Raw genomic sequence first — 27816 nt, forward strand, 5'->3', positions numbered from 1 at the left:
CAACTAATTGCTGAAGTTCGATGTTTTAATTTTTTACACTCGTCATTTGCCGGCATTATTGTGCAGCACTAACCTTTCGCCTACTGTTTTTCCGGCGCGTGCTGCCACCAATTCGACTTGTGCCGGTTAAAAATCAATATCACCATAAAGCAACAACCACAATATGAGAAATTGATGTCACGACGCCTGCAGAAGTCTAGACACTGCTCTTCTTTTGCGGGTGAACGGTTGACATTGTTGTTGTTTTTATTTAGCATGTTGTGTCAGCGGCACGTGGCAGTGCGTCACGCACCCCATTTGCGTACTAATGGTACACGGCGCAGGCGTCGACAGCGTTGACCTATGCAAAATGATGCGTGGTGCAGCGATTTGTTTTGTTAATTAGATGCAAAACAATTTGTGTAGGCTCATGGGCTCAAAGTGGCGTTGATTAGTGTATGGGTGCACTGTGTATTTTCAATTCATGTAAGCGTGGGGGGAAAAATATACTATGCTGAAGTGTTGGTGTCCGAGTGGGTTGTTCATCATATAATATTTGTTTTAATTATTTTGAGTTTATGAATATTTCTGAAAAGTTCTTTTACTCAGCAAAAGTAGAAGAAAATGTGTGCGTTTTATATTTCTTAAGCGAAATATTTTGCAAAAGGAGTGTGCAAGTAGATACACTGCTGGTTTGCTCAAATAAAGTCATAACTCAAAAAATTCACATTCGTTTACGCAAGACATTCGGTGAATTGGCTTTAAATTATGTTTAGAGATGATACTAATTTATGGTTTAATGAATATATGAATAATATTTGAAGTGAACTGCAATGCTCACTAGACTCCCTAAAACCCATAACATAATAAAAATATAAGCAAAAATGACTGCTTGTGTATTTTGCATACAGCAGGTGGTATCCTTGGCCCAAAAGTTTTCAGAACAGGCATTTTGTGTGCTACCGAATAATGGGGCGCGATGTTTTGGTTATCAATAACAATTCCGATAGCTATACATATCCATCACTTTTTGGGATACGAACGAATGCTTTCAAGAAATGGACCTTTCACTTGAACGTTTCGGTCATGTCGTTTTACTGTTTTGGTTTACTTTTTGTGGCGGCACGTCAAACCACTAGATTTTGCTTATGAACCACAGGTGGAGATCAGCAACCAGCTCACTATTTGCGAGTGAAGACTGGCTATGGAAAGAGAGGTGCAAAATTAGACCGATCGACCAGTCTTCACGAGACTTCGGGATGGTATTTGCTAAATGTCCAAATGGCATAAAAATTACAACTTAAGAAATTCAAATATTCCGCATTTTATTAACTTACTTATGTTTTATTTGATTCTTGAACCCTTCGTTGTTTAAAATTGCTCTGCGTCGCGAATTGCGAGAATTATTCATCTCAAGTGCAAAAAGGTTCTTTTCTGAACTTTCATTTTCTAACGTTACCAAGCGTAGTGAGGTTGTCCACGCAATACCATAATTCCGAATGAAAGAATGATTTTCTGGTATTACTCCGTTCGTGTGATATTTAATCTTTTTCATTATACGACAATTTTTTCTCATAATTAGTTGAATACCTACCTAAATTTCTACATGTGGATGCATAAAATAGCAGGAGGAGAAATTTGTGGAATGTTGTTCTTGATTGGGCTTTGCTTTTCTAAATACCTACCGAGTTCTAAATAGCGCCTGCTGCCGGGATCCCCAGTTGATCCTGCGGCTGCCGTAGACGAATGGGTTGGTGCGTGACTACCATTCGGAAGTGTGGAGATTCAAATCTCCGTGCATGAAACAGCAAAATGATAGAAAACGTTTTTTCCAATAGCGGCCGCCAGTCGAGAGGCAATGGAAAACCTCCGAGTGTATTTCATCCATGAAAAAGGTCTCGTTACAAAAAAACCTTTGCCATTCCGAGTCGGCGTAAACTTGCAGGTCCCTCGATTTCTGGAACAATATCAAGACGCCGCCACAAATAGGAGAAGGAGCTCGGCCAAATACCAGAAGTGTACGCGCCAATTATTTATTTTTATTGGGGCTCTTATGCTGATAAATCCTAATTTATGATAGTGGACAATGTAACTGTCCGTTTTATATTTATTTCATTTATTATTAAATTCGATTTAAAAAATTATTTAATTAAAAATTAATCGTGTTTTAAATTTCTTCACTTATTTGTTTTTTGTTTTTATTAATTTCTTTACTTAATTTTTTATTTCTTTTATTAATTTCTTTATTTTTTCTTAATTCCTTTATTTTTCTTAATTGAATTGCTTTTTATGATTTTATATCATTTATATCATCTTTTTCACTTAATTGAATTAAATTTTGTTCAACTTTAATTTAGTTTTGTTTTGTTTTACTACTACTACTTGTTACATTACTTGTATTTTTTATTTTATTTCCTAAATTAATTATATATTATTTTATTTCATTTTATTGAATGTTTCGTTTTTCAAAATGCCTTCTGTATTCTTTTAGTCGCTATCTATGCATGAACCCAAATACGAAAAACTTCCTATACGCTTGAACCGCAAATTACCTCACCGGCTCGCATCAAATATAATTAACTTTATAGCAGCTGTTGCTGGCTGAAAGCGTGGCGAGCAGGCATAGAAATTTTCTAGTCGTTCAAATTGCTTCCCAGTTCAACAACACCAAATAAAAATTTCTGCTCTAAAACATTTCTGTAGTATTAGAAAAAGCAACCAATTTTTTATACCTTTTCTGTTTTAGTTGCGCTTGTGTGTGTACGAGTATGTGTGTTGTTGCTATGTTTATAATGAGCCATCATCATGCCACCCCACTACTACAAATTTTTCACGCTTATTTCTTTACTTCAAAATGACGAGTACTCGCGCTTCTTTTTCGTCTTGGCTGCTGTCTCATTTCTGCCTATCTGCAGGCCCATACTTTGGGCACTGAAGCATGCGACCCCTTCTGAGAAATCGCATCAACACTGCGGGCGTAGCTGCTGGTGCATAATATATGCACCCAGTGCATGCATACTCGTATATGTAAAAATATATGTGTGCAGATATATAAGTATGTATGAATGTACATTTGTATGAAGGCGTTTGTGGAGTTATTTTTACCTTACGCTGCTTCTACACGAGCGCTTTGTGTGTTTGGTTGCTCGTAGTTTATCGAACCGTTGTAATTGTTGCAGGCCAAAAATATGACCGAGGAAGAGTGGCAATCACCAGCAAATACATTGCATTTTAAATATTTTGTTTATGTTTTTACCGTGGCTTTTGGTATTTTATTTGTAGCCTTAGTTTTTGGATGCCTAAACTACGGTAAGCCTTCGCTGAAGCAATTAAATTCATAATAAAGCTTGAAGCTTCTATGAAATAGGGGATTTCAGTTTCAGCCACTTCACGCATCCATAATTTCTTATTATTTCGTAGATAATAATATCGTATTATTCGAGTGTGTAAGAAAATACGATGTTCGGCAGCCTAGCATTTTCATCTACTCACTTCTTTCCTTCTTCATACCTAATGGACACATCATTAATTTAAGTGTTGGAAAATTAACAAACAAACCAAAAAACAAAAACAAAATAAATTTCATATTGTAGGTGTATGTATGTATAAGTATTTAGAAATGCATTGCCTCCCGAGCGCGCTCTACTTATCCTCTTTTAGAGTACTTTTTTGAGTGTGCCCCGAGCAGCGAAAAAAGTAAAATTAAAAGCATCTGCATCGAAAAATGTTTACTTTTAAGTGGCCTTCGACAAAGTAATGGGTTCAAACAAACGCTACGATAAATGGATGGACCTGCATACATATATACATATATTCATATACATAAGTATGTTTGCGAACACACGCACATTTTTTCTGTGGCTAAATTTTAATTAATTTAAACAAAACGCTCATTTAACCACATTAAAAAGCTGACTGTGACTTAGTTTTTAACTTTACCGCTGAAAGAGCTTCCGACTGTGTTGGTTAAGAGTTCTAAGGTCATTCACATTCACCTCTGCCGGGTGTTAATAAGGGAAAATGAGTGGTTTTTATAGAAAAAATGTAAATTATTTTTCTTACCTTTCGTACGCGCTAAAGTTACATGCATAGATATTTAGTTTTTACAAAACACAAACACCAACATAAAAAAAAACTAATAAAAATATGTTTACTAAATACATACTTTGAAGTGTTTTAATAAAATTTTGAGAGCCTGGCATACATTTGAAATGCTCAAGCCCCTGATGTGCTTCAATCCCTTCGAAATTTAATATTTTACAGTCCGTTTAAAAAAAATGCATGTGCATTTCACTTTGATCAAAAAGTTCCCGGAATATATTTAGAAAATTCAAGATTCAAGTTTCCTCCTCAAAAGTTATATTATCGCCTTCAAAGTACTCCTCATCAACTGCAACGCACTTATGTCAGCGTTTGATACAGCTATCGAAATATTTCTCGAACTCTATTTTCGGTATAGCCATAAGAGCCGTCTTCGATTTTTCCATTACTTCCTTTCGGCTATTAAAACGCGTTCCCGGCAGTGGTTTTTTGACTCGATCAGACATAAGGCAAACGCAGGGAGCCTTATCTGGTGAATTCGATGGCTGCTGGATGATATTCATTTCATTCTTGGTCAAAAATTCTTTCTTTTTTTGGGTAAAATGCTTCACATAAATGCCTTATAACGCCCACATAATAGTCTGTCTGAGTTTCTGGCAAAAAATTGTGGTGTACAACACCGTTGTAATCTATAAAAACCTGAAAAAATTAGCATCGCTTTCTGCTTTGACTGAAAAAAATGTGGTTGTTTTTGGTCTTGGCTCATTCGGAGCTCTCCACTCACTCCTTGATATCTGGATTGCGTGTCGTTCTCATAAACCCACGTCTCGTCTCCAGTAATGATGCGTTTGATGAATTTTGGGTCGGATTCAGGCTTGGCAATCATGTCTTTGCCGATATCGACGCGGTCTATTTTTTGCATGACATTCAGTAGCTTTGGAACGAACTTTGCAGCAACCTGATGCAAACCCAAATCATAAACTAAATATCCTCAACAGATCTATAAACAATATTCAAGTTCCCTGTCAGTTCTCTCATGGTTAGTTTGCGGTTATTGATCAACTTTTCTTACACTTTAATTGATGTTTTCATTAGTTTTCGATGACGACGGTCTGCCACTATGTTATGAAATCAAAATAAAAAGTTGTACAGCGTTAGTCTCGTAACTTAATAGCTGCATCTCGTATATAAGACTAAGATTTCTGAAACGAGAGTTAAACATTTTTGCAGTAAACAGTGGATTGTTATGTCAAGCTTTACCAAAAATGGACGCACCGTCGAAAACTTCGAAAGAGATAGCCGAAAGAGTTGTTGAAATAATGTTGTTGATGTGTAATTTTTATTATTTCTACAACATTTACGCAAATACACTACACTACATTTTTATTGCAATCGCGATAAAGTTACAAAGCGTAACACAATTCGCCGGTCGTTGTAAGCAATCTCGCCATGCATAGCTTGTTTTACATGCATCAACAACAATGCATACAATTTATCTATTAGATTACAAATATCTCTTTTTTTTTTGTTCTTTTCCCTTTGCAGGCGTAAGATATCCAATAACTGGCCAGCTCTCGAATTCGCAATGTACTCATAGTCTCCTACTTCACTTTATTGTGCCATTTTGACGCTTTTGTTGTTGTTCTTGTTGTTGTTGCACTTAGTACATAATCTTCTTGTTTTGCGGTTTGCGTTGTCCAAAGCCTCATATTTCGCAATGCGCACCAACAAACAACCTCTGTCGCAGTGCATTGCACTCCACTTTGACCTCAACGACTGGCTGACAACTCTATCGCAATTGTCCAACTGATGAGCTCCCATGCATTCTAAAGTATCAGCGGCGGCAGTTCTCTCGTTACGATTTGTTTGTTTTATTTATTTCGATAAAATTGAAAAGTGCACTGTTTTGTTTTGTTTTGAAGAATAAAAATAGCGGAAATACGCCGCTGTCGCCGGCAAGTGCAGTGCCCACTACTATTTAGCGGAGTCGTGTGCACATTTTCACAGATTAAGAAGTTCATCACACTTGATGTTCGCTCACTCGTTCATCTAAGCTGCTGCCGACTCGCTTTGCTGGCGGGCTGTTTGCCTGGCTATCGGCGGCAGTTTCTCAACTGTTTAACTGGCCTTTGTCCCTTCTTTGGCTGAGCGATTTTCAATGCATACTTTAATACTTTTGTTTACAGAAGTAAATATGTATGTTTTCATTTTAGTATTGTGGTTATTTCGCAGAAATACTTCGCTGCCTCGGTTAGCTTTTGTGGCTTCCCTTGGTTTTATTTTTCACATTCAAATAGTTTTGCTTCGTTGCGCCTCACTGCCTCCCATGCGACATAAATCTCAAAGTATGCAAATCAGCGGAAGTGACCATTGCCAGGCCGCGTTACCAGCGATCTGGGAAATGATTTTATGCGGTTTTTGTTTTCCACAAACTGCAATCTTTTGATAATTATACGTTTTCAAAACTTCTTTTGTTGTATCTACAACTTTTACACTGCATGGGCAAGTGATTGGATGGCTATTGAATTGACAAACTAAGTTTATCTGATTTGATAAGCCTGGGAGAATCTGTTTGATCTTAATGCGCTAAGAGAAAGTAGAAATCCATTTTCGGTAAATGTTTCCAAGCACTCCCGCAAAATATTCAGCACCTGTGCATAAAAAAAATAAATAAATAATTGGCACGCACACTTCTGTTAGGTGTTTGACCAGCCCCGCCTCGTACGTAAAATTTTAAGTCGACTCCGAACAGCAGATGGTTTTTTTATGAAGAGCTTTTCCATGGCAGAAATTGTCTCGGAGGTTTGCCATGCCTGCCGAGGGGCGATCGCTATGAGAAAAAACCGTTTCTATTATTTGATGTTTATGCACGGAGATTGGAACCTACGTACTCCCGAAAGGTTGCTCTTGAAAGTTGCTTTGCGATATATATCATGACTCGCCGTAGAACCATCTGAAATATAAAAAAAAATTAATTTGCTAAAAGAAATATTTCTCGAGGTATCCTTGGGATAATGTTTTCGTTTTCTCAATTTTTCGTAGCACTTGGAAGCCAAAACCGATCTTCGCTAAAAAACATTTTGGAATTTGTTAATGTAAGATTAATAATTATTAAAAAAACATTCCCGGAATACCAACATTTCAAGACAGTAGATTTTGAGTTATGGCACACACGTCAAAAATAACAAGTTTCAGAAGAAGGCTTCAAAGTCGAAAAGGTAAGAAATCAGGTCTGATCTTCGTCAATTTTGACACAAGCGTCAACTTGACACAAGCATTGCGTAATTTACGCATCTCGGCTTAAACTCATTGCGGACAGGAGCATAATTTTATCTTTGCCTTACATTTTCGATTTGAACCGCGGTGCTGTTGACTGTCCAGTGCTACTTCAGAGGATTTGCTTTAATATTCCAGCCAGAGATCTTCGTAGTTCGTAGTTGGTCTCTCAAAATCGCATTATCCTCCAATGCTCCTATTACTAGAGTACTAATCGAGTTTAATAAAAACTCTAAATTTATTGAGGCAGATGTTTCATGTTCAAAAGATTGTCTATTGAATTATTGAAATTTTTATTATAAATAGTTTAATTGTATTTCCTTTTTCTTTAATGCATATTAACCCTAAAATATGTCCACTTAGTATATATGAATTTATTGTATGCATTGGCTTGATAAATAAATAAAAATATATTCTTGAGATATTCTGTAAAAAAAAGTTTGATTTCTTTAACCCTCTCTTAAAATTATTCACAGTTTATCCGCTCGGTTAGTAACGGCCGCTTTCTTTATGAGATTAGAAAATGGTTTTAAAAGCATAATATGCATCTATGGATGTCCCTAGGTCTCTAACCAACTGTTAGTCTTTATCAAATTAGTCGTCGAGCTAAGATTTACGTCTCCTTATTTGTAGTCCAATATTACGAAAGTGTCACGCATAAAGTTACCGTTAGTGGATTAAGTTAACGACTGAATTGATGATCAGGATTTAGTGATGAAACAGCATTAATAACAAGCCTGGAATCAATATCACATTCAATATAAAATATTTCAATTGTCCAAAGAATGCTGAAGAATTTTCAATAATTTCTTGCAACTTGTTCAACGAACCCTCCAACATGCGGATGTTGACAACATTTTATTTTCCTGTATTGTATGTACGAATATGTGTATTCGCCGACTGATGACAGTTAGTGAGTGCAACGTGCTACGGAATCACTAATAGTGCTAAAAGACGGCAATAACGCTAATAGTATATTATTAGAGTTTAGCTTAGAAGTTGTAAGAAATGTATAGTTGTAAATGTCAGCAAATACAGGTAGCCAGAGGAAGTGGACAACTGCGGCAAAAAGTGCAAAACACAAAGTAAAAAAAAATGTACATTAATGCAGAAAAATTGTAGTGGCAAAGTGTGATATCACAAGAAATCAGACATTTATAGTAAATAAATAAAGGGTCTTTCAAAAGACGCGCTCAGAAGATGTTTTAAAATAAAACATGTAAAAATTCAGCTTCATTCAGTATTTTTATTTTATTTTTTTCATAATATGGCTTTCAATAATTTATATGTGAATACAAGACTATCCCTCCTAACAGTCAACCTTATCTTCACGTGGTGCCCACTGTTTAAAACGGATGAGGCTCTGACGACCGAGTAAAGGCTAACTGTGACAGAAGAAATTCTCTTGCAACAAGCAAACATTTTTGGCAGCAAGTCTGGGATCTTTAGCCGAAACCTCGGCATCAGAATCGGAAAGGTAGGCTGGTAACCTGCTAATCTTAAACCTTATACTATCAACGAAACCACAACAAAAAAGCCTCGGATAAAACAAACTGCTGTGGCTCTTTGCTCCCACGCGGAATAATAGGAAATTATATTTATATATGAGCACGTCCATTGGCTGTCATACGAGAATTACAATTTTTAAGATAATTCATGAATGTATAATTGTAGAGAACGTCGAGACATTGATGTTAAAGGTTGTTCAGCAATATTTTGCGCTAAAGCAGCAATACTCTCAACAGAACGTCCAGTTCTTGGTCTGTCAGTCCTTCTTCTAAGCTAACAGAACCAGTTTCTTATATTACAATTTTTTCACCAACTTTGCATTGTCGACTCATTCGGATGATTATTTCCACCAAAAAAAAAAAATCACGATTTTTGCGATATGTTGTTCTTAAATAAATAAATTAGTCGATCTGACTATTTTCATAACAAATTTCAATAGTTTTAACGCGTTGTTCTATTGTGTAGTCCTCGGCCAATCTGGAGTGGAGGGAAATGAATGAGCGGATGAGTGTGCAAGGAAACGCTGTGAGCTTGACCTTCAGCGAGTGGTAGAGGATATTAGCATTCCTCTAAACGAACTGTATGTACACTGCGATTGACTTAAGCGTAATTGCAGAAACTAATAAAAGTGGTCTTTAAAGCGCCAATACTGAATCTTAAAAAGACAAAATGTCTGCTTGGAGTCAACAGATCAACTACCAGCGTCCTCCCAGGTGTTATAACAGGTCACTGCACTATTGGCACCCTTACCAGTAGAATGGGTGTACCTCACAATGACTGCTGCAGAAGTTGTGGAGATGAAGAAATTGAGTCGGTACAACACCTCCTCTGTGAATGTCCTGCACTTCAAAAAAACCGTGCCAAATTTCTTGACGATTATTTCTTTGAAGACCTGGAAAATTTGCAAAATGCCTCCCTGCAAGAGCTAGTTACTTTCTTAAAAAGATCTAAGTGGCTTAAGCAACTTAGTGAGAGGATTGAACTCAAATGCAGGTTTCACAATGGGCCTTAGGCTCACCACGTGTCCTGCAAGCAACCTAACCTAACCCTCGATCGTGTCAAAGTGCACATCTGTCTACCTGACACAGATGACATAAAAAAAGGTCTAGGAAGTATTCACTTTGGGAAGACCCTTTATATAGCATGTTTGTTACAAGCAGAAGTTCATTGAGAACTAGTGCATGGTGAATTGGTTGCATGTTTAATTGAATGGACAACTGACTGCCGATGTCGATGGAAGGAAATCACGTTTTGTATAATTTTTTCCTCTACAACAAAAGAAAACATAGCAAAGAACTAAAAAAAAATTAGCTACCTTGGCAAGAAATATCAATGACTGTCAGTTTGGCTAGCCACTAGCTATGTGCTCGTATTACTTAACACTCGTATTGGATGTAAAGGATGTGGCTGGCGGGTTGTTGACAGCTACAAGTCTTCTAGGCGCAACTTACGTCGCATTCAATGTACTTGACCACAATATTCGCTGGAGTACTGAGCATGAATGAAACGTATAATAACGCATAATGATGAATGAATGAATCAATGAGCAATATTATTTCTGAGTATTAGTTGGGTAGTTGCAAAGCGTAGCAAATAAATATGTACTCGTTAATTGTTAAACATGTGGCAATTTGTAATTTGTTGCTACACCAACTGCAAAAACGAATAGAAACAAAATAAAAAATTGTAATAATTTCAACTATCTTCTATGCATGCATGTATGTGTGTATAAGTATGTGAATCTGAGAATATGACGCTGGCGACTTCCGTGTTAATTTAATAAGCTTGCCACACATGCGATGCGTTGCACATTTGTTCCATGCAATGCAGCACATTAATGTATTTAATATTTTTTATTATACATACATACATATATATTAATTACACAGAATATTCATAAGCAATAGTAGTGCTTAGAAAAGCTGTGATTCTTTTTTTAATGCCCACAAACGCTTGCGGCGCCTAAGGCTGACTGAATGCCTGCATACCTGCTTGATGTTTGCGAGCCTGTTGCCGACATTGTTGAGATTTTTGCAAATCTAACAGCCGGCAATAAAATTTAGCCACAGTTAATGCTATTGTTGTTTGTAGCATCATAACTGTAAATGCTTAATAGTAATGCGCAACGAGTGACTGAAGACTGCATGCGCCGCCGCCCGTCATTCGTCGATTCATGTCTATACCCACATACATATGTACATATGAATTCTCCCTGCAGGATGAGCTTACGATAATGTTACACATTTGTAATATTTTGGAAATTGCAAAACTTTTAGCTATTAAATTAGCGACTGCCTTCCGAGAAGCGAAACTACAAAACGCCCTTCGCACCCCACGTGGGTTAAACACAACTCACAGAACAAAACTGCAATCGATAATTTTTTTGTCTGGCAGAATTCTTAATTTAAGTTTACAAAAGTTACCGAGTTTTTTTTCACAATTACCCAAACTTATCAACAATTTAAAGATAGAATAAATTTTTTTACTTTTTTCCTTTTAATTCTCGTTTTCTGGTCTAACCAATAAAGTGAACTTTACTAACTGAGCGCTTAAACTACTCATAACATAAAAAATGCCATTTAACTTTAAGTTTTTTTCAACTGCCTGATAAAAATAAATTGGTTAGTTCCAAGACTACGGCAAAGCTGATGTAAAAATCAAATATTTTGTTGGCGTTTTCTAGCTGCATGAGAACTACCGATATCGATAACTATCATTTGGCAGCTGATAATGGTAAACTGTGTTGACATTTCTGTTCAGTAAGGTTTGGCAAGTCATCATGAATCGTTTAACGCCAAAACAATGCATCCAAACTGTAGATTTTTACTTAGAAAAAAAATCTGTTTGCGAAGTTTATAGAGCGAAGTGTTGAAGAAAACGCCGAATTTCGATTCGTCGTAGTTCTTAACTTGTTGGTCTTTATCCATCGACTACGGATCTTGTCTTACGTGCCTGTTATAGGCACCTCGCATCTCGTGCAAGTCAAATATCTAATAAATAAAGTTACCCATTGGGGTACCTCGTTATTAGTTCTTGAATTTGGCATTATGGACTGCAAGGTAATATTATTTATATTTTCTACAAAAAGATAATCATTTATGCATATGTTAAAGATTTGATAAAATGTTTTTGAGCGAAAGCGCGCAATAAATCTTGTTTGTTTGTCAAACGCACACTAATTGATTGCACTTGCGACTCTTATCGCTAATTGTTTCTGTGTAGAAAGAGGAAGAAGCATTGCTTGACAAGAATGTGGCCACGTGGTCTAAAATCACTAGAAGCGCACCAGTCCAGTACTATTTTACTTCCCTGCAGGGCCATTGCTTGCCTATTATATTTTCTTGGTCATATCATTCCATGGTCGCCACTCTGTTATACTCAAACCGATATTTTAGGCATTTTTCTCACCTGAAAAATAAATTCATAACAAATTATGCACTTTTTTGTATATTTTGCACATTCCACTGTTATTTTTTTATTTAGTCACAGACCATCAATATCAATTGGTTACACCACCAAACAACAAAAAACGTTTGTAGTCGCAGGCGCTTGTGGTTTTTTGTTTTTTTTTTTTTTGTTGTGGCGATCGCCTCTTTAGTGCTTCCTTACTTTTCATTTTTAGTATTGAGCAAAATATATATTTATTTTGTTCCGCAAAATCCTTAGTATTTTAGTGTTATTTTTATTTCTTCCTTTTCAATTTACTGTAAAATTTTTTTGTGCTTGTAATAAAATTTTATTTGTTCAGAACAGCAAATGTGTTTGATCAACTAAGCGAACGCTTATCAATTTGAAACGTTTACAAGCTGATGCTTCAAAGGGTTACATTTTTTTATGATACAATTCTCGCTGTAAAAGTGTCTAAGCAAAAGTTTTCCTTTCTATTTTTTATGGTCGCTTAATGTAGAAAATACTCACCTTCTCCTTTTTTTTGAAGATAATACAGACTAGAGAATGAACAAACCAAACATCGATATTTAAGGCCGAACTGAATTGCGGCAAATTTGAGCCGAGGTGAACCGAAAACAAGTAAAAGACAAGCAATGGTTTTCTAAAAATCAAATATTTTTATTAATAAAAAAAAAACCAAAAACAGGTACAAGAGTCTTCATTACATTAATTTCATATACTTATACATTAAGTTTATAAAAATAACAAAAAATACTTCGTCTATCTACCGGCACAGATCTGACTTGCAGCATAGAACAACTGCTTACTAGTCACATTCGATGGAGATGATATTTCCAAGCGATCGGGAAAAAATGTGGGTATTCAAAATGTTACAAAAACTACAGATTTATAACATTTTTGAACAAAAATATTTACCGAAATGTTCAGGCAAAGTTCGGCTCTTTTTGATCGAAGCTCTTTTTGGCTTGGCTCGTGCTCTAATACATACAAAATATGTGTTTATACATTATAGAGGAAGTGCAGGGTTGTATTCAGCAGCGCTGGCTTGGAAATTATAAAGTGATAGCACCAAATTTTGCAGCCACAGTAATCCTAAAACTAATATGTGGGATAAAGGGTGTGTCACGGGCGTGCTTCTTTTTAAAAATGCCATAAAAGCACCATTAATAATGTTTCAGTGGTCTTTGGTTTATTATAAAGAATGAGCCTGCCAATTAATTGGGAAATATAACTTCGTTCAAATGGGTATTTCGATTCGCCCTGCAGTAGCCCACCTTCCAATCTAATTTTGCCGTATTGCAATATTTGTTTCTGGATCATCCGCATGACATCAATTTTTAACGACAATCCATAAATCTGGAAGTATGTAAGTTTTCAATATTCTGAAACGTTGTAGGAGCGTAGATAGATAGATAGATTACTTAGAGGTTTGCGCTTCGACCTCATAGTCTTTTGTTCCCTCTGCTTATCACAGTACCTCATCCTGATCCAGTTCCCTTATTAAACGCAGGATAGAGCCGGGTTGAATTCAGCGTATGTGCCTTTCTCTGGCTGCAGTTGGCCGAAAGTCTATGAGTCTTTTAAACTTCCTTTGGTTGTATCCAATAAGGATTTCGCCCCATAGTTTGAGCATATCGACACTAACTTCGTATCGCTGAGAAACGATGTCGGGGTTATGTCACTCTTTTGAGCGCGAAATAACTGTCGCTGTCAAAATAATATATGATTTACAAAAATGTAAATCTGCCACTGAAGCCAGGTGAAATGAATTTTTATTTTTATTATTATTTTTTTTCATATGAAATATGAAACATGTTTCACGCATTCTCGGTATCTAGTTTTCGCTTGCAATATTCATAATGCATATATTTTAATTTATTTAATCCCGCACTGTCACCATTTCCAGTGCCTCTGCTTGAACTGCTGCGCATCCAAATGCATTTGAAGCTGCAGCTGCTTACTCGCTCTCATCAAACATGTTTCAGTTCACTACAATAGTCGTACGTGCCTTTTTTTGCCTGGATTCGTGTACACACGCACACAAATACGATTCATTCTCTATCTGCAATCAAAGTGCCAGTTCATTTGATACCGCGCGTAAGTTTGATATGCATACACACATACATACTCACGTGTTTGTGTGCGTCAAGTCGCGCTATTAAAGACCGGAAGTAGTGTTGCTTGCTGCGAAGTATTAGTACTCTGCTTGCTGCTGTTGCTGCTACGTATCTGCGCTCTTACGCAGTCTACTTCCTTTCTACGGTCCAAGACTTCTCATCCTTACTTGGTGTTTTTGTTTTATGTCCTACTGATCGCCTCAAGAGACCGGATGTATTCTTAATATTCATCCCGTTTTATGCATATCCGTAACGCTGGCTGTCGCTTTGTCCTACACATTAGGATATGTATGTATGTAAGTATATCAATATGAGGTTGTGTACATATGTATGCACATATGCTTACAGCTTGCCTTGCCCGAAACAAGTTCGTGATTTTACCGCTGCTGGTTCCCCTCTACTCGTATAGTACGTAGTTCATTCGCTCGCCTGGCTGAGCTCAAACTCAAATGCATTTAGCAGACTTTGGGTTCAGACGTTAGTGGTATTGAATTTCATTTTTAAGCGTGTCTAAGTCCAGGTTTAATGCCCCCTCTTTTTCTCATGTACTACAACTTATTAACTGTATATAAAATTTGTGTGCATGTGAATGTTTGTATGCACATACATGTGTATCCCTCTTCCAACCAACCCTTCTTAGCTTGAAGTGTATTGCATTTTTAAGTAGTTACTTCTTGTATTACTACCTCAAACCTTGTTTTATCAAAGTGTTTTCTCCCTTCGACTTAAACGTTTCTTACTCATCGTTCATATGTAGATTCATAGCCTTTGATATTAAGCAGTTATCAATTTTTCGGCGTTCTACTTTTTTCAACACTTACTCCTCACATACATTTGCACACAAACATTTTTTTTGTTAGAAACCCTGGCAGTTCGCTACAACTTTGCATTGTTTGGCTGCGTGTGTGTATGTGTGGTTTGCGTTGCGCGTGTATTTTTGGAAATTTGAACATCTGCCGTTCTCATTTGCTTTACTTACTTTAGTGCTACTTTTTTTCTGTTTGCTCGCAGTTGCATTTTGAATTTACCTTCATTGGGATTTTACGTTAAATTTCAACCCCCAAAAATTATCTACAAACTGCCTTACAACTTATTTGTGAGTAATTGTGTGCAATGAGCTCGTTGTATTATAGTGACTTTTTAAGGGCGCAGTAGCGAACGTTTCACATTTTGTTTGGTCTCTTAGTTCCTGGGGCGCATGAAATGCAATTGTCTGCTTTTGCTGCCTCCTTTACTTGAGCCTTTCTGTTTACTCTCTTTGCCCAATTGAGGGGTTGCAAAAATCACCTTTCACCAATTTTTTACTCATTTTAACAATTTTGAGAATGTCTTCTCATTTGAAATCACTCAGATATTCGCTCACTTAATTCCAATTTGTTAGTTGTATTATACTCGTATACTCAAAACTTCTGGTTTATTACATTTGAGTCGGTTTCGAATTGAGTATGAAAAAAAGCAAGAGGATATTTTGAGCAGGAAGAAATTCTATTAGCGGCATCAAAATTATTAAATTGAATTAAAAAATACAAAAGTTATGTTTTAAGAAATCTACCATTAGTTTGAAAAGTCCTGTAAGAATATTGGCAGGCTAATGAAGCAAGAGCGCAGGGTGGGACTAATTAGCATTTATTAATTAAAATATGAACTATTTCGGGCTCTAGCTTTTCATTGCTTGGAGTTTGCGTCAAAGAGAATCCCTGGCTGATGTTGGTACGACCTATATTACACTTATATTTTTTTCAAAAAACTATCCATCAAACTTGTTGAGAATTTCACAGATGTGCGCTATGAAATAACAAACATATATCGCAGCTTAGTTCAACTCTAATAGAACTTAAAAATAATTTGAAACTATTAATTTGCTTTGGTCAACCATACATTGAGAGAATATTTGTGCGATTCCATGTCAAGTGATCCCAGTATTTTGTACATTATCGTATCGTTTCTTTTAACCCTTTTGAATCACCGCTTGAAATGCGCGATGTAGTTAAAATACCTTGCGTCATCAAGACTTTTACTGTCTGAAAAAGAGTGTCACAGGATTACCAAAATTATTTATTTTCCTCAAACTCAAAAAAAAAAATAAATAAATTGCGGATTATTCTGTACTTGATGAGAAGAGAGAGTTTTTGGTCGCGGATTATTCCGTCGGATGATGCAAATAGATTAAATATTGGGTTATTTTTAGGCTTAAGGCAATAAGAAGTAAACTGAAAAATTTTAATAATTTTGAAATTTGTTCAATTTTGAAAATTCTGCTATAGGTTGTTTTCAAAGGAGATTTTTGTGACTTTATACGGGCACTATATATTATAGTCAAAATACAAAAAAAAAAATCCGTACTCACCCGGAAGGATTTGGAGGAATTCGGTGCCGATATATAAATTTTTTTTTTTGCAAGACTAATTTTCATTTCTTTTTCAATTATTTTGTACTTATAGACGCAAAAGAAGTTATCAAATAAATATTGTAAATAAAATTTAGCTGATATGCAAGTTTATGCATTTGCTGTGAAGTTTTCGTTAGCTATCATATTTTCTAAAATAATCATATGAGTGAACTAAAAAATCATTCGTTAATCAGTGTTAAGTGAAGTGGAATTGCCCTTTAAGTATTGTCAAGTTAACCACAACATTATCATTTACAATCATTCGTACAGTTTTCCGCGAAATATTAGATTATCAAAAGTGGAAGTTCAGAAAGCACCGAAGCTCACACTCGAAAATATCAATGTATCATCGGAATCATTCACTTGTTCGTTAATAATTTTTTTGCTGACATTCAGTATAAAAAGAAATGTTTATCTCAAAACACTTATCGGCATAGTATATACAAGCATATGTCGCGACACAAAAGTGACAGCACTTGTAGCCAAAAAAGAAGTAAAGTTAAAAAAAGTACGTAAAAAATGTACTCGTGTGTATGTATTTATTAGTCACATAAAAATTGGCGGGCCGGCAGCAGCACGCCAAACAGATAATGATTGTGGTTAAAAATATTTCAACGGCAGCAGTTCAATTGCCTTTTCAACCAGAGTAATTTTAAAGGAAAAGTAGAGAATGATCCGAAACAAAAACTACGCACATAAATACATCTATGTATGTTTGTATGTATGTATAATGCATGGCCATTCAGATCTAGTTGATGATGACACCATCGTGGTCAAAAGTCTCAGTTATATTGGAGGGTTGCTTTCGAGTTCTTCTAGATAAAAAAGAGTATATAAAAAGTAGCGTAATTTAAAGCAAAAACAAATGTGAACAAACACAAATACAGCTTCGAATTGATACTCGTATGTGCAGAGTCTTTCAAGTTCGGGCTAATTTTTTAGTCGGCAAGATCATCCGATTTAACGCCTCTGGATAGAGTTTTTTACTAAACCAAAAACCAGAATTGGCGTTTTGGAAGATAAAATTGCTGAGATGGAGCCACAGTTATGCTTATTTCTCCAAGAGAATTGACATCTACCCCTCTACTACAGTAGAGAGTGATAAGTTTTAACTATTTATTTATTAATTTTGCAATTTCAATCATTTTTTTTTTATAAAACTACAGTTCATACCACAACAAGAATCATATAAAACAAAGTTTCGAACTTTGTATAATATTTGTAAAAATTCAGCAAATTTTCATCACAAATTCAAACTTTTTTACTTTTAGAACATTTTTGGGTATGCAGATTTATATATCATTGGGTATCGGTGCAAGTTTCAAGTATATCAAAAATCAAACTGATTTTTTAGAATTTTTTCAGTCGTGATCTTGAGCATTTTCTCCATTTAACGTCTACTCCACATTTCTTTTATATGAAAGAAAACACCTAACACCGTCAGCAGAAAAAAATGTCAAAAATTAAAGCGGTTTTTGAACCACTTGAAAATAGAATTTTTATTATACAAAATTCAATGATATATAAAAGTGCATACCCGAAAATTTTCTGAAAATTCTGAGTTAAAGTTTAAAATTTTAATAAAAATTGGCCGAATTTTTTAAAATTGTATACAAAAAACTTGAAAGATCCTGTATATGCACTATATGTACGTGGGTAGAGTATAGGAGTAAGCTTGGTAAAGGCACCGACTATGCGCTGACATATTCTCCATATCATACGCAAGCGCATATTCGTAATTATAAACGGCATTCGCACCGTAAGCAGGAGCAGGCCACCGCAGTTGGCTCAACACTTCAACGTATATGAACATACCTAACTTATGGTATGGTTAATGTACATATGTTTGTATGCACGTATGTAAACATAAAACTATTTATAAACGATGCATCAAGTTTTGAAGAAATGCGAAAATGATTAAACATAAAAAAAGCTACCCAAAATAGCAGCAGTTGCGAAGGAATTCTACCAAAAAAAAGTCAATTTTATTAAAAAAAAAAAAAAAAAAATAAGGTAGGCTGAAGCTCGGTCCGGGCCGAACTTTATATACGCGCGCACATTTTAGTAAAATGTAATTCTGCCTAGCTGTTAATTTTCGAAATCAAACAATCTCATAGACAATGAGAGTTATAGGGGATAACATCAGAGGGACAAACGGAAATTTAATCTTGAGGTTACGGTGGTAGTCGGTTTGTGCGACCAACTCACTTAGACCTTACAGACCGTTGTGACCATTTTGTGGTTCTTATGAAACGCAGGATTGATTCCATCCCCATGCCAAACATCTGCTCTGATTTTACCCAAGGCCGGATGGACAATTGCAAAGGAAGTGCTCTACTGTTTCTTCCTCTTCCTCATCGCTAAAACTTCTACAATTTTCATGGGAGAAAACTCCTAGTCTCATGAAATGCCTGAGAAATAGCCAATGATCGGCCTTCGATATATTCTCCCTTGAAGGACTAAACAGTTCCTTTATATTTTTCTTATTTATTTGCGGCCAAAGTAGCCTGGCTGTGTCTTCATATCTCTAAAAAGTGTATACAAAATATTTAAATCGGATCTAAATGAAATGGAGAGCAATACGTTTAGTCAGTTTGGTTGAATTTTATTAAGATGCGAGATACACGCATCTACTCAAAAAAGAACGAAGTACCACCCATTATTTCAAAATTTAACTTGCGTCGAGTTTTTTTATTACTTCGACCAAATTTGAATAATTTTGTTTCATTTATAACAGATATCGTTTTTTTTTTAGTTTTGAAAATTGCCATTATAGGCAGGTGGGCGTGGTTATTTACGATTTCGCCCATTTTCAATACAAAACTACTTAGACCAGAGAGTAATACCATAGGAGTACTAAGCTTCACTGAGATATTTTAATTTTTGGACGAGTTACCGTAACAACGGACAAGCATGGCTAAGTCCATTTTTCTCTCTTGATTCGTTTATGCTGCTACATACAACCCTTATGTGAGAAAAATTATAATACCCTTGGGCATAAGTGCGTGGGTATAAAAAGGTCAGGAGCTAATATATCCGACAGACGTTCTGACGGACAACCAATCGATTCGGCGTCAGACGGCGGCTGTTGCCAGCAAAGGACCGCCACAAACATACAAATGATACATGCAATATATGTAAGTATGACCACATGGAGTTGTGTAGTTTTGTCGGTTGACGCCATCTGAAGGAAAAAACAAAAAACTTGTATTGAAATCAACCGCAACGACGACATAAGGACGATCTGAGACGCGTGCCACTTGCGTGCATAATACCAGCAACAACAGAATAGCGAAAAAACAACAAAAGAATCAACAATCAGCTACCCTTCTGCTAGCAAAGCCAAAAACAGCGATAAAGGCAACAGACGCGCAGCCGTACAAAAAAATTAACATACCAACACACAGATACGTACAAACGAGTACGCATGCGCGCCACCGTGTAAATGTGGAGCATTGATGGCGCATCGACATAACATACATATGCACATCTTTACATACATATGTACATCTTTTAAGGTTGCAGACGTTTTGTTGATATAGAAAAGCGCAGGGATCAAGTAATGGCATCTGCTGGCTGACTTGAAAATGAGGACAATAAACTGGTCGATTGGCAAGGATAACAACGACGGGGGCACACAAGATGCTGGTATAAAAGCAAAAACAATTGAAACAAATGCTTTTGAGACTATGCCAGTTGAGTATAGGACGACCAAAAAGGATCAAGTAGGCTGTTACCGATGGCTGTTACATGTTTTATTTCTTCGCATGCTTTTCATTTACTTCGAAAATTGGAAAATCGGCATGTGCCAGCTGCTTTTCAAATGCAGAGGGTCTTGTGTATGTTATATATGTACATATGAATAAGTACATAAAAATATACATAATTGCAGAAAATGTAATGGGTATGTGGATATGTGCATACAAATACATACATACATAGGTAAATATTTTAATACAAAAAACCTAACCTACAAAAATAGTAGATACGCAGCGTTGCTGTATACATACGTATGTACATCTATTTGTTGTATGGAGGGTGATACGAATATGTTGAAAAGAAGAACGTAGTTTTAAGAAAAACCCAAAACAAGATTTTATATGTACATATTTGATTGAAGCGCACAGGAAGCCGAACAAACGCCACCAGTTTTTATATGAATGTGAATTCATTTGATTGTTGCATGCACCTGCATAGTTCAATGTATTTGCTCTACAAATTTAACATCTCTACAATTAAGTGTTGCTATTGCTAAAAGTGCGTCCCGATCATTAGAAAACATAATTAATTTATTTTATATGAGTGGTCCTATACTGTTAAACTTTCGAGGGTTCATATATAGTTTGTACCTACATACATATCTTCTTCATTTGAAACAACTCATCAGCTTCTCAACTCAATCATATCATATCAATTTAACAAAATATTTTGCGGCGCTGCCAGAATCGTAACTATACAAAAGCAGTGGGATCATTATTTTAGTTTTGTGCAGTAAAATATTCGTAAAAAAATAGCTCGTTCTTGGATTTCGAAAAGCGAACCTAAAATATAAAACTCGCATATAATCCTCTTTACATAAAAGTAAAGACAACTCTGGTAGCCATCTGTGGTCAAGCAGTTCTCAAATGTAGACAAAAATCAGCTATTTCAACAAATTTTATCCTGAAGAAAATGTTTGATATTTTTGATTTAATAGTTAAAAGAGCTCTGAACTATGGTTAAATTCTAAGGAAAATAAGCTATAAGGATATTTACATATGTCAAAAAATATAATTCACTGAATTTGATTTCCTATTCTATACTTATATATTATATGTACATAAATATCTATCATTCATCTTTTTACTTCCTTTTTCTTCTAGTCCGTCGATCGCCATCCTCCTGCCCTGGCCCCAATAACTTACCACCCCTCCAGTTTCACAGCGTCCACGGTGACAACATACGGATATCACGTGATGGCACCTTAGCGCGTCGCTTCGAGAGTTTCTGCCGCGCAATCACTTTCTCTGCACGTCCGGTGCGCATCAACGAACGTATATGTGTGCGCTTCACGGAGATCTCGAATAATTGGAATGGTGGCATACGTTTCGGCTTCACCAGCAACGATCCTGCAACGCTGGAGGGTGCGCTGCCCAAGTACGCTTGCCCCGATTTAACGAATCGTCCTGGTTTCTGGGCAAAAGCACTGCACGAGCAATATTGCGAAAAAGATAACATACTTTATTACTATGTCAATTCGGCCGGCGATGTAATCTACGGCATCAATAATGTAGAGAAGGGTGTCATACTAAGCGGCATTGACACGCGTGGTCTGCTTTGGACTTTAGTAGACATCTATGGGAATTGCACCGCGATCGAATTTCTAGATTCACGTGTATATATGTATCAACAGAGCGGTAACGGTCTTGTTGCCGCCGGAGTGGCGTTGCCTGCAGGCAATAGCGCTGTAATTGGCGCTAGTAACACATTACCTGGACCACAAATACCTCTGAATCCACACCATCCGCATCAGCAGTCACGTCGCTCATTGCCCGCCGTTGAACAGGATTTGGATCGGCATGTGTTGCCCTCAATGCAGTCGTTGAACATTTCAGTAGAGCAAATGCCATACGCGCAAGATATGTCCAATGGGCTGCCACCGTTGCGTTACAATCTCAACGGCCGCCTTATACCGGTACCCTTTCACATTACCAAAGGACGCAATGTGCGTCTCTCATTGGATCGCTTCATTGCGTCACGCACCGAAAATGATTTCTGCCAGGGCTATGTGTTCACAGCACGTCCCATACGTATCGGCGAAAAAGTGATCGTGCAAATACTCAAAACCGAACAGATGTACTTGGGCGCATTGGCGCTTGGCCTTACCTCCTGTAATCCGGCCGCACTACAACCCTCCGATCTACCCAACGATTCTGATTTTCTGCTCGATCGTCCCGAATACTGGGTCGTTAGCAAAGACATCGCTTCACAACCGCAACGCGGTGACGAGATTGCCTTCTTTGTTGCGCCCAACGGTGAAGTGACAATCAGCAAAAACAATGGACCAGCTGTGGTTGTTATGCACGTCGATCAATCGCTGCAATTGTGGGCCTTCCTCGATGTTTACGGCTCAACGCAGTCGGTGCGCATGTTCCGCCAACAACTACCCAACATGGTCAGCTATCCGCAACAACCACTCTCATCCGCACCCTCGTCACAACGCCTGCCACAACACCCCAATATGTCAATCGCCGAATCGATGAATAGTCTGAATAGTCAAATGTCTGAATCGCGCAAGATGTTGCACACTTCCGCGCTTACGGTAGCATCACACAACACCATGAACAGTTCTGCGGCGGCATTAGCCTCGTTGACTGCTAATGCGGCATCGCAAACACATTGTAATGTACCTGTACCGACAGTAGCGGCGGTCACGCCCGTCAACAATGCTAATGGTAATGCCACCGCGACTGCGACGGGTCACATGATCAGTATGCCATCAAGTGGTGATCTTATACAAATACAGCCTAATGGTGGTGGTACTGTGTTGGTTGTGAACTTGCCCCCTGCGAATTCTACACATGAACTAAATAGTGTGGGTGGCGGCGGGGGCGGCGGCGTTGGCAATGGTGTGGGCACTGCGCGGCAACCTACGTCAGGTGTGTTGGCGGGCGCCTGTTCGACTATTGGCAATAATCAGTTTATTGAGGTGATTATACATTTAAATTATATTTCTTGGTTCGCCAACGATTGTTAGTGTCTGTAACTGAAACATCTAAAATAATTAGCTGCATTTCTAACCGATTACCCTTCTTTCTTTTTTCTTTTATACAGCCCGCGGCTGCGATGAATGGCTGCAATTCCACCCAAGAGATGAGTAAATGGAAGGATGTGGTGGATCACAGTGGTAACGGCGGTACTGGCGCTGAATGCACGATTTGCTACGAAAACCAAATTGACTCAGTGCTCTACATGTGTGGACACATGTGCATGTGTTACGATTGCGCCATCGAGCAATGGCGCGGTGTTGGTGGTGGTCAGTGCCCACTGTGTCGGGCCGTCATACGCGACGTTATACGCACATACACTACATGAGCGAGCGTTTGAGGCACACATTGAAAGAGAAATGGAAGATAAAAAAACACGCTAAAGCCAAAAGTAGAGTTTCGCCGTAGCTAAAACACTATTATAATAATGCATAAAACAATTTTAATATAGGGAGAGAGAAAGATGAAAAGTTAATTCCTAATTTTGCTTAAATGTCTCCTAAGATGATATAAAAAATACCAAAACAAAAGCAAACAAATCAAACGAAATCAAATAAGCAACAGTAAAGCCGTCATGTGTTAAAACTCAGCACGCAAATTATTACTCGCAGTCAAAGACAGTTGAGAATAAGAATTGGGTTGTGGGTGGGGGTAGCGAATAGGCACGTGGCCGAATAACTGAAAAACTCGCAATTTTCGTTGAAGATTAGCATCTACTTTTAAAAGGGCAACCAAACTAAGAGGAACGCTAAACATATAAATTATGAAACGAAAATGTCCATAAATAAATGAGAACTCAGCACTTATGATTAAACGTAAACTAAAGTGTACTAAGAAATACGAAAAAATACAAGTTTAAATTAATATTAACATTAAAACGCAGACTAGAATACTTTAAGCAAATAGTTAATGAGAAAAAATTAATTAATTGAAAAAAAGGTAAAATAAAAAAAGCATTTACTCTAAAGCAGAGCAAACACAAGCGTACATACATACATATGTAGATTTTATATTTAGTAATTACCTGTTTGAAGTGAAGAAAAAACGTATCACTGCGAATACACAAAGTAATAATTAAAAAATAAAAAAAATCGACGACTAGCGTTAAATTTCCAGCGGCGAATTGAAATGCAGCGCTACACGACTAAAGTTGTAAATTAAAATTAGACTTGAAAAAGCAAAACATTATATAATTAATTGAAACGGAACAGAACAATATTCTAAATTTGTGATTTTATAAAAAGCAAAACAAGAAAATAATGAAAGCAGCATTTATTGGCGACTACCAAAATTGTAATTGTAACTAATTATATAAATTTATTATTATTATTATTACTGTCATAATTATTATTATTATTAATGCAAAAAATGTGTGTGTGTGTTTAGATTTAATTATGTTTTCAAAAATGCGCAAAATTTACTTTGTATGCGAGACTTGATAGAATTTTTTGGTCGCTTAAAATTTTGCTACGTTTATGTAATTAATTAGAAGGCTGATTTTGAGTTAGAAAAAAGTTACATTTACATGATTGTGCTTTAATATACGATTACCTTTTTCGATTTTTTTCGAATTTTGATTTTATGTTGGCGTGAATAAATTGTAAAGTATTTTAATGGCTTAAAAACGTAATTGTTTTCATGAAACTGAAGTTTTGATGTTTAAAAAATTTACAAAACATGCGTAAATTTATGTTTTTAAATTTTTTCAAAAGCAACATTAATTCCAGCTAACTAACGTATTTTTTAACGCATATTGCATAGCATTCTTTGATAAAAATAATCTTTGTAACAAATCAGCCTTTCCTTGAATCAGTTAATCACATAATACCAGCATGTATTTCCATATTAGCTATTAATTATATACATATTTATTTAACAATAATGCAGCCATTTTACAATAAATCGGTAACATATTCCTAGTTACAAGCTTGTGTGCACTTTGAAAGAAAAACAGCTCACAAAAAATTTTACTCAATTAGTGTACGCACCTAATTTTTTTTTAATTTATACGCAAAACTGCCACAAATGATTAAAAAGACAAATTCAATTCGATTGCTAATTACAACTTATTATATTTTTATGTTGTACAAAATTAAGTAGAAATGCAATTTATACTACAATAACTGCCTAATTATAATATAATATAAGCAAGAAGCAAAGGACGACGGAAAAACATTAAATTAAACGAACAAACCCATATTTATATTTACCAGTCGGTTTACTTACTGTATTATGATTGTATGCGTGCATTTTATTTATGTAAACTTTCTAAATGTGAATGCGTGAAAATTAGAAAGCTTTTTTATTTTATAAGCACCGGCGTGCATTTTCAAAACAAAAAAATAACTAAGCATTTTAAGTTGCTTTCAAACAATTGTAAAAAAAACGAATTTTTATGCATACATTTTTTGGGCATTTTCTTTTTTTTTTTAATAAAGTGCATTATCAAAACACTACTGCAAAAGTATTAAAACAAGGCACTTTTGCACAACAATACTAAATTATAAAGTTAAAAAGATTAATTCAACAATTCCACATAAAGTTAAGAGCATAATTTTATATTTAAAAAGCAAGACATTACAGAAAGATGAATTTCCATATTTGCTTGGCTTTTCAAATTCGTTAATAGACACCGCAGTTGCGAAATTTCATACAGTTTGCATTTATTTCAAGTGATTAATACGTTTTGCCTGCTTTGTGGTAAACCTTTTTTATGAGTGTATAATTATTTTTTCCAACGAGCTCTGTACATAAAGTTTATATAAAGTTTAGTTTTAGTACTACTTTTAAACACACTGCATGCTTCAACTACCATTCATTCTACTTGACATTTACTTTTTGTTGTCAGCTGTATGTATGTAAATTTGCCTTAAGTTTGTATAAATTGCACTGCTTGCACTAGTTTAAGTTTCATAAATTGACTTGAAATATTTTCCTTTTTTTTGTTTACTTTTAAGACTTACTTAAGTATAGCGCTAAGTATTTTTTTTTTTCTTTTTTTTTGTATTAATTTCTAGTCAACGAATATTGCAAACAAACAAAAAAATGGAATAAATAAATTGAGAAAATCTTATATAAAAACAACAAACGTAACTGAGATTTAATCAATTGCATAGGAATAGGAAAATGCTATTGAAGATTTAAATTGCATTTGTAAGTGGTGGACAGCCAAAAATAATACTGTGTATGAAACAGACGAAATGTATAAAACTACACACAAATTAACCCTAGATCACTAAACTTACATCAGTGGTTTACTCTGTCAATAATCATTCGTCTCACAGACTACAAATTAAAGACTAGTATATTTTTATATTTCCTTTTTTTATTTCAAACAAGTGAGTGTAAATTAACGTATACTATTTCTATTTAGGTTAGGTTGACCTGGCTGGCTGAAAGCAATCACGTTTCCTTGTTGTAGATTTGATGCAATAAGCTTGCATATTTTGCGAATCTAAGTAAGCTGTGAATCTCTAACCCTGAGAGCCATTCTAACCTCACATATAGTAGAACTCCTAAACATCTCATTCGGGTTCTAACTAATGCAGGGCAAGAACATAGAAGTTGTTCAAGAGTTTCCCTCTCTTCCAGTTCATTGCAAAATCTGCAGCTATCATTGTTCGCAATTCTCAATCTGTATGCGTGTGCCGCTAACAAATTGTGGGGTGTCAGTCCGCCTACGATAGTTCTGCTTTCCTTTCTAGACAGGGCTAATATGAATCTGGTGTATTTATCTGCATTCTGTGAACACATGATTTTCGCGGTTTTACAAGTGGCTACATTATTCCACCTCCTATCTATCCGTGTTTTCATGTCAGCAGCGATGTCATTGTATACCGTATTTAAAAGTTTCAGTATGTGGGTTTCTTGTTCGAGTTGTATGTAAACAGCGCTTTTGGTCTGCAATGCCCTTATGCGCAGGTACCCAATAGATGTGTAACCGTCTGTCTGCGGTCAGTATCTCTATGGCTTCCCTGGTCCTAAGAACATTTTTAGATGAAATTTCATATGAGTTTATTGCCTTGACAGTCAATATATTTATATTGGAGTTGCTTGGTGCCCTTGCTAGTGCTATTCCTGCAGCATTTCCTGCCGCAAAGACTTCTGCTTGAAAAATACTGCAATGGTCAGGGAGCTTAATTGGCCGCCTGATGCCCAGCTCTGCGCAATAAATCCCTTCACCTACTCCGTCCATCATTTTCGAAGCGCCAGTAAATATATTCAGCGTATTGGGACTAGGTTTTATACCTCTTTTACACTCCTCTTATTCTAGTGTTGTTCGGAATCTCTTCACCCAATAGTATTTCGAGTCATATAGTCGGTATTGGTCCAATAACTCATACCTATT

The 27816-nt window shown here is 36.2% G+C and overlaps 1 protein-coding gene and 1 long non-coding RNA gene across 3 annotated transcripts in view; one reads left to right on the top strand and one right to left on the bottom strand.

The window, feature by feature from the left end:
* The window catches only part of LOC128866235 (protein neuralized), a 76156-nt gene extending 49552 nt beyond the window's left edge, over window positions 1-26604 (top strand). The window contains exons 2-3 of one of the 2 annotated variants that reach the window (XM_054106822.1): window positions 21585-23410; window positions 23536-26595. In XM_054106822.1, coding sequence (XP_053962797.1) covers window positions 21585-23410; window positions 23536-23796 — 2087 coding nt within the window. In that variant the 3' untranslated portion in view covers window positions 23797-26595. Of the gene's footprint in view, window positions 1-21584; window positions 23411-23535 lie in introns of both variants that reach the window. The other variant, XM_054106813.1, reaches the window with a different exon arrangement.
* Window positions 4296-6041, bottom strand: LOC128866246 (uncharacterized). The gene is made up of 3 exons (XR_008454923.1): window positions 5281-6041; window positions 5093-5138; window positions 4296-5020 (listed from the first exon to the last, which is right to left on the bottom strand). It is a non-coding gene; the product is annotated as an uncharacterized LOC128866246 (long non-coding RNA).
* Window positions 26605-27816: the final 1212 nt, after the last annotated feature.

The sequence above is a fragment of the Anastrepha ludens genome, chromosome 2 (genome assembly GCF_028408465.1).
Source record: "Anastrepha ludens isolate Willacy chromosome 2, idAnaLude1.1, whole genome shotgun sequence".
In the NCBI taxonomy this organism is placed as follows: Eukaryota; Metazoa; Arthropoda; class Insecta; order Diptera; family Tephritidae; genus Anastrepha; species Anastrepha ludens.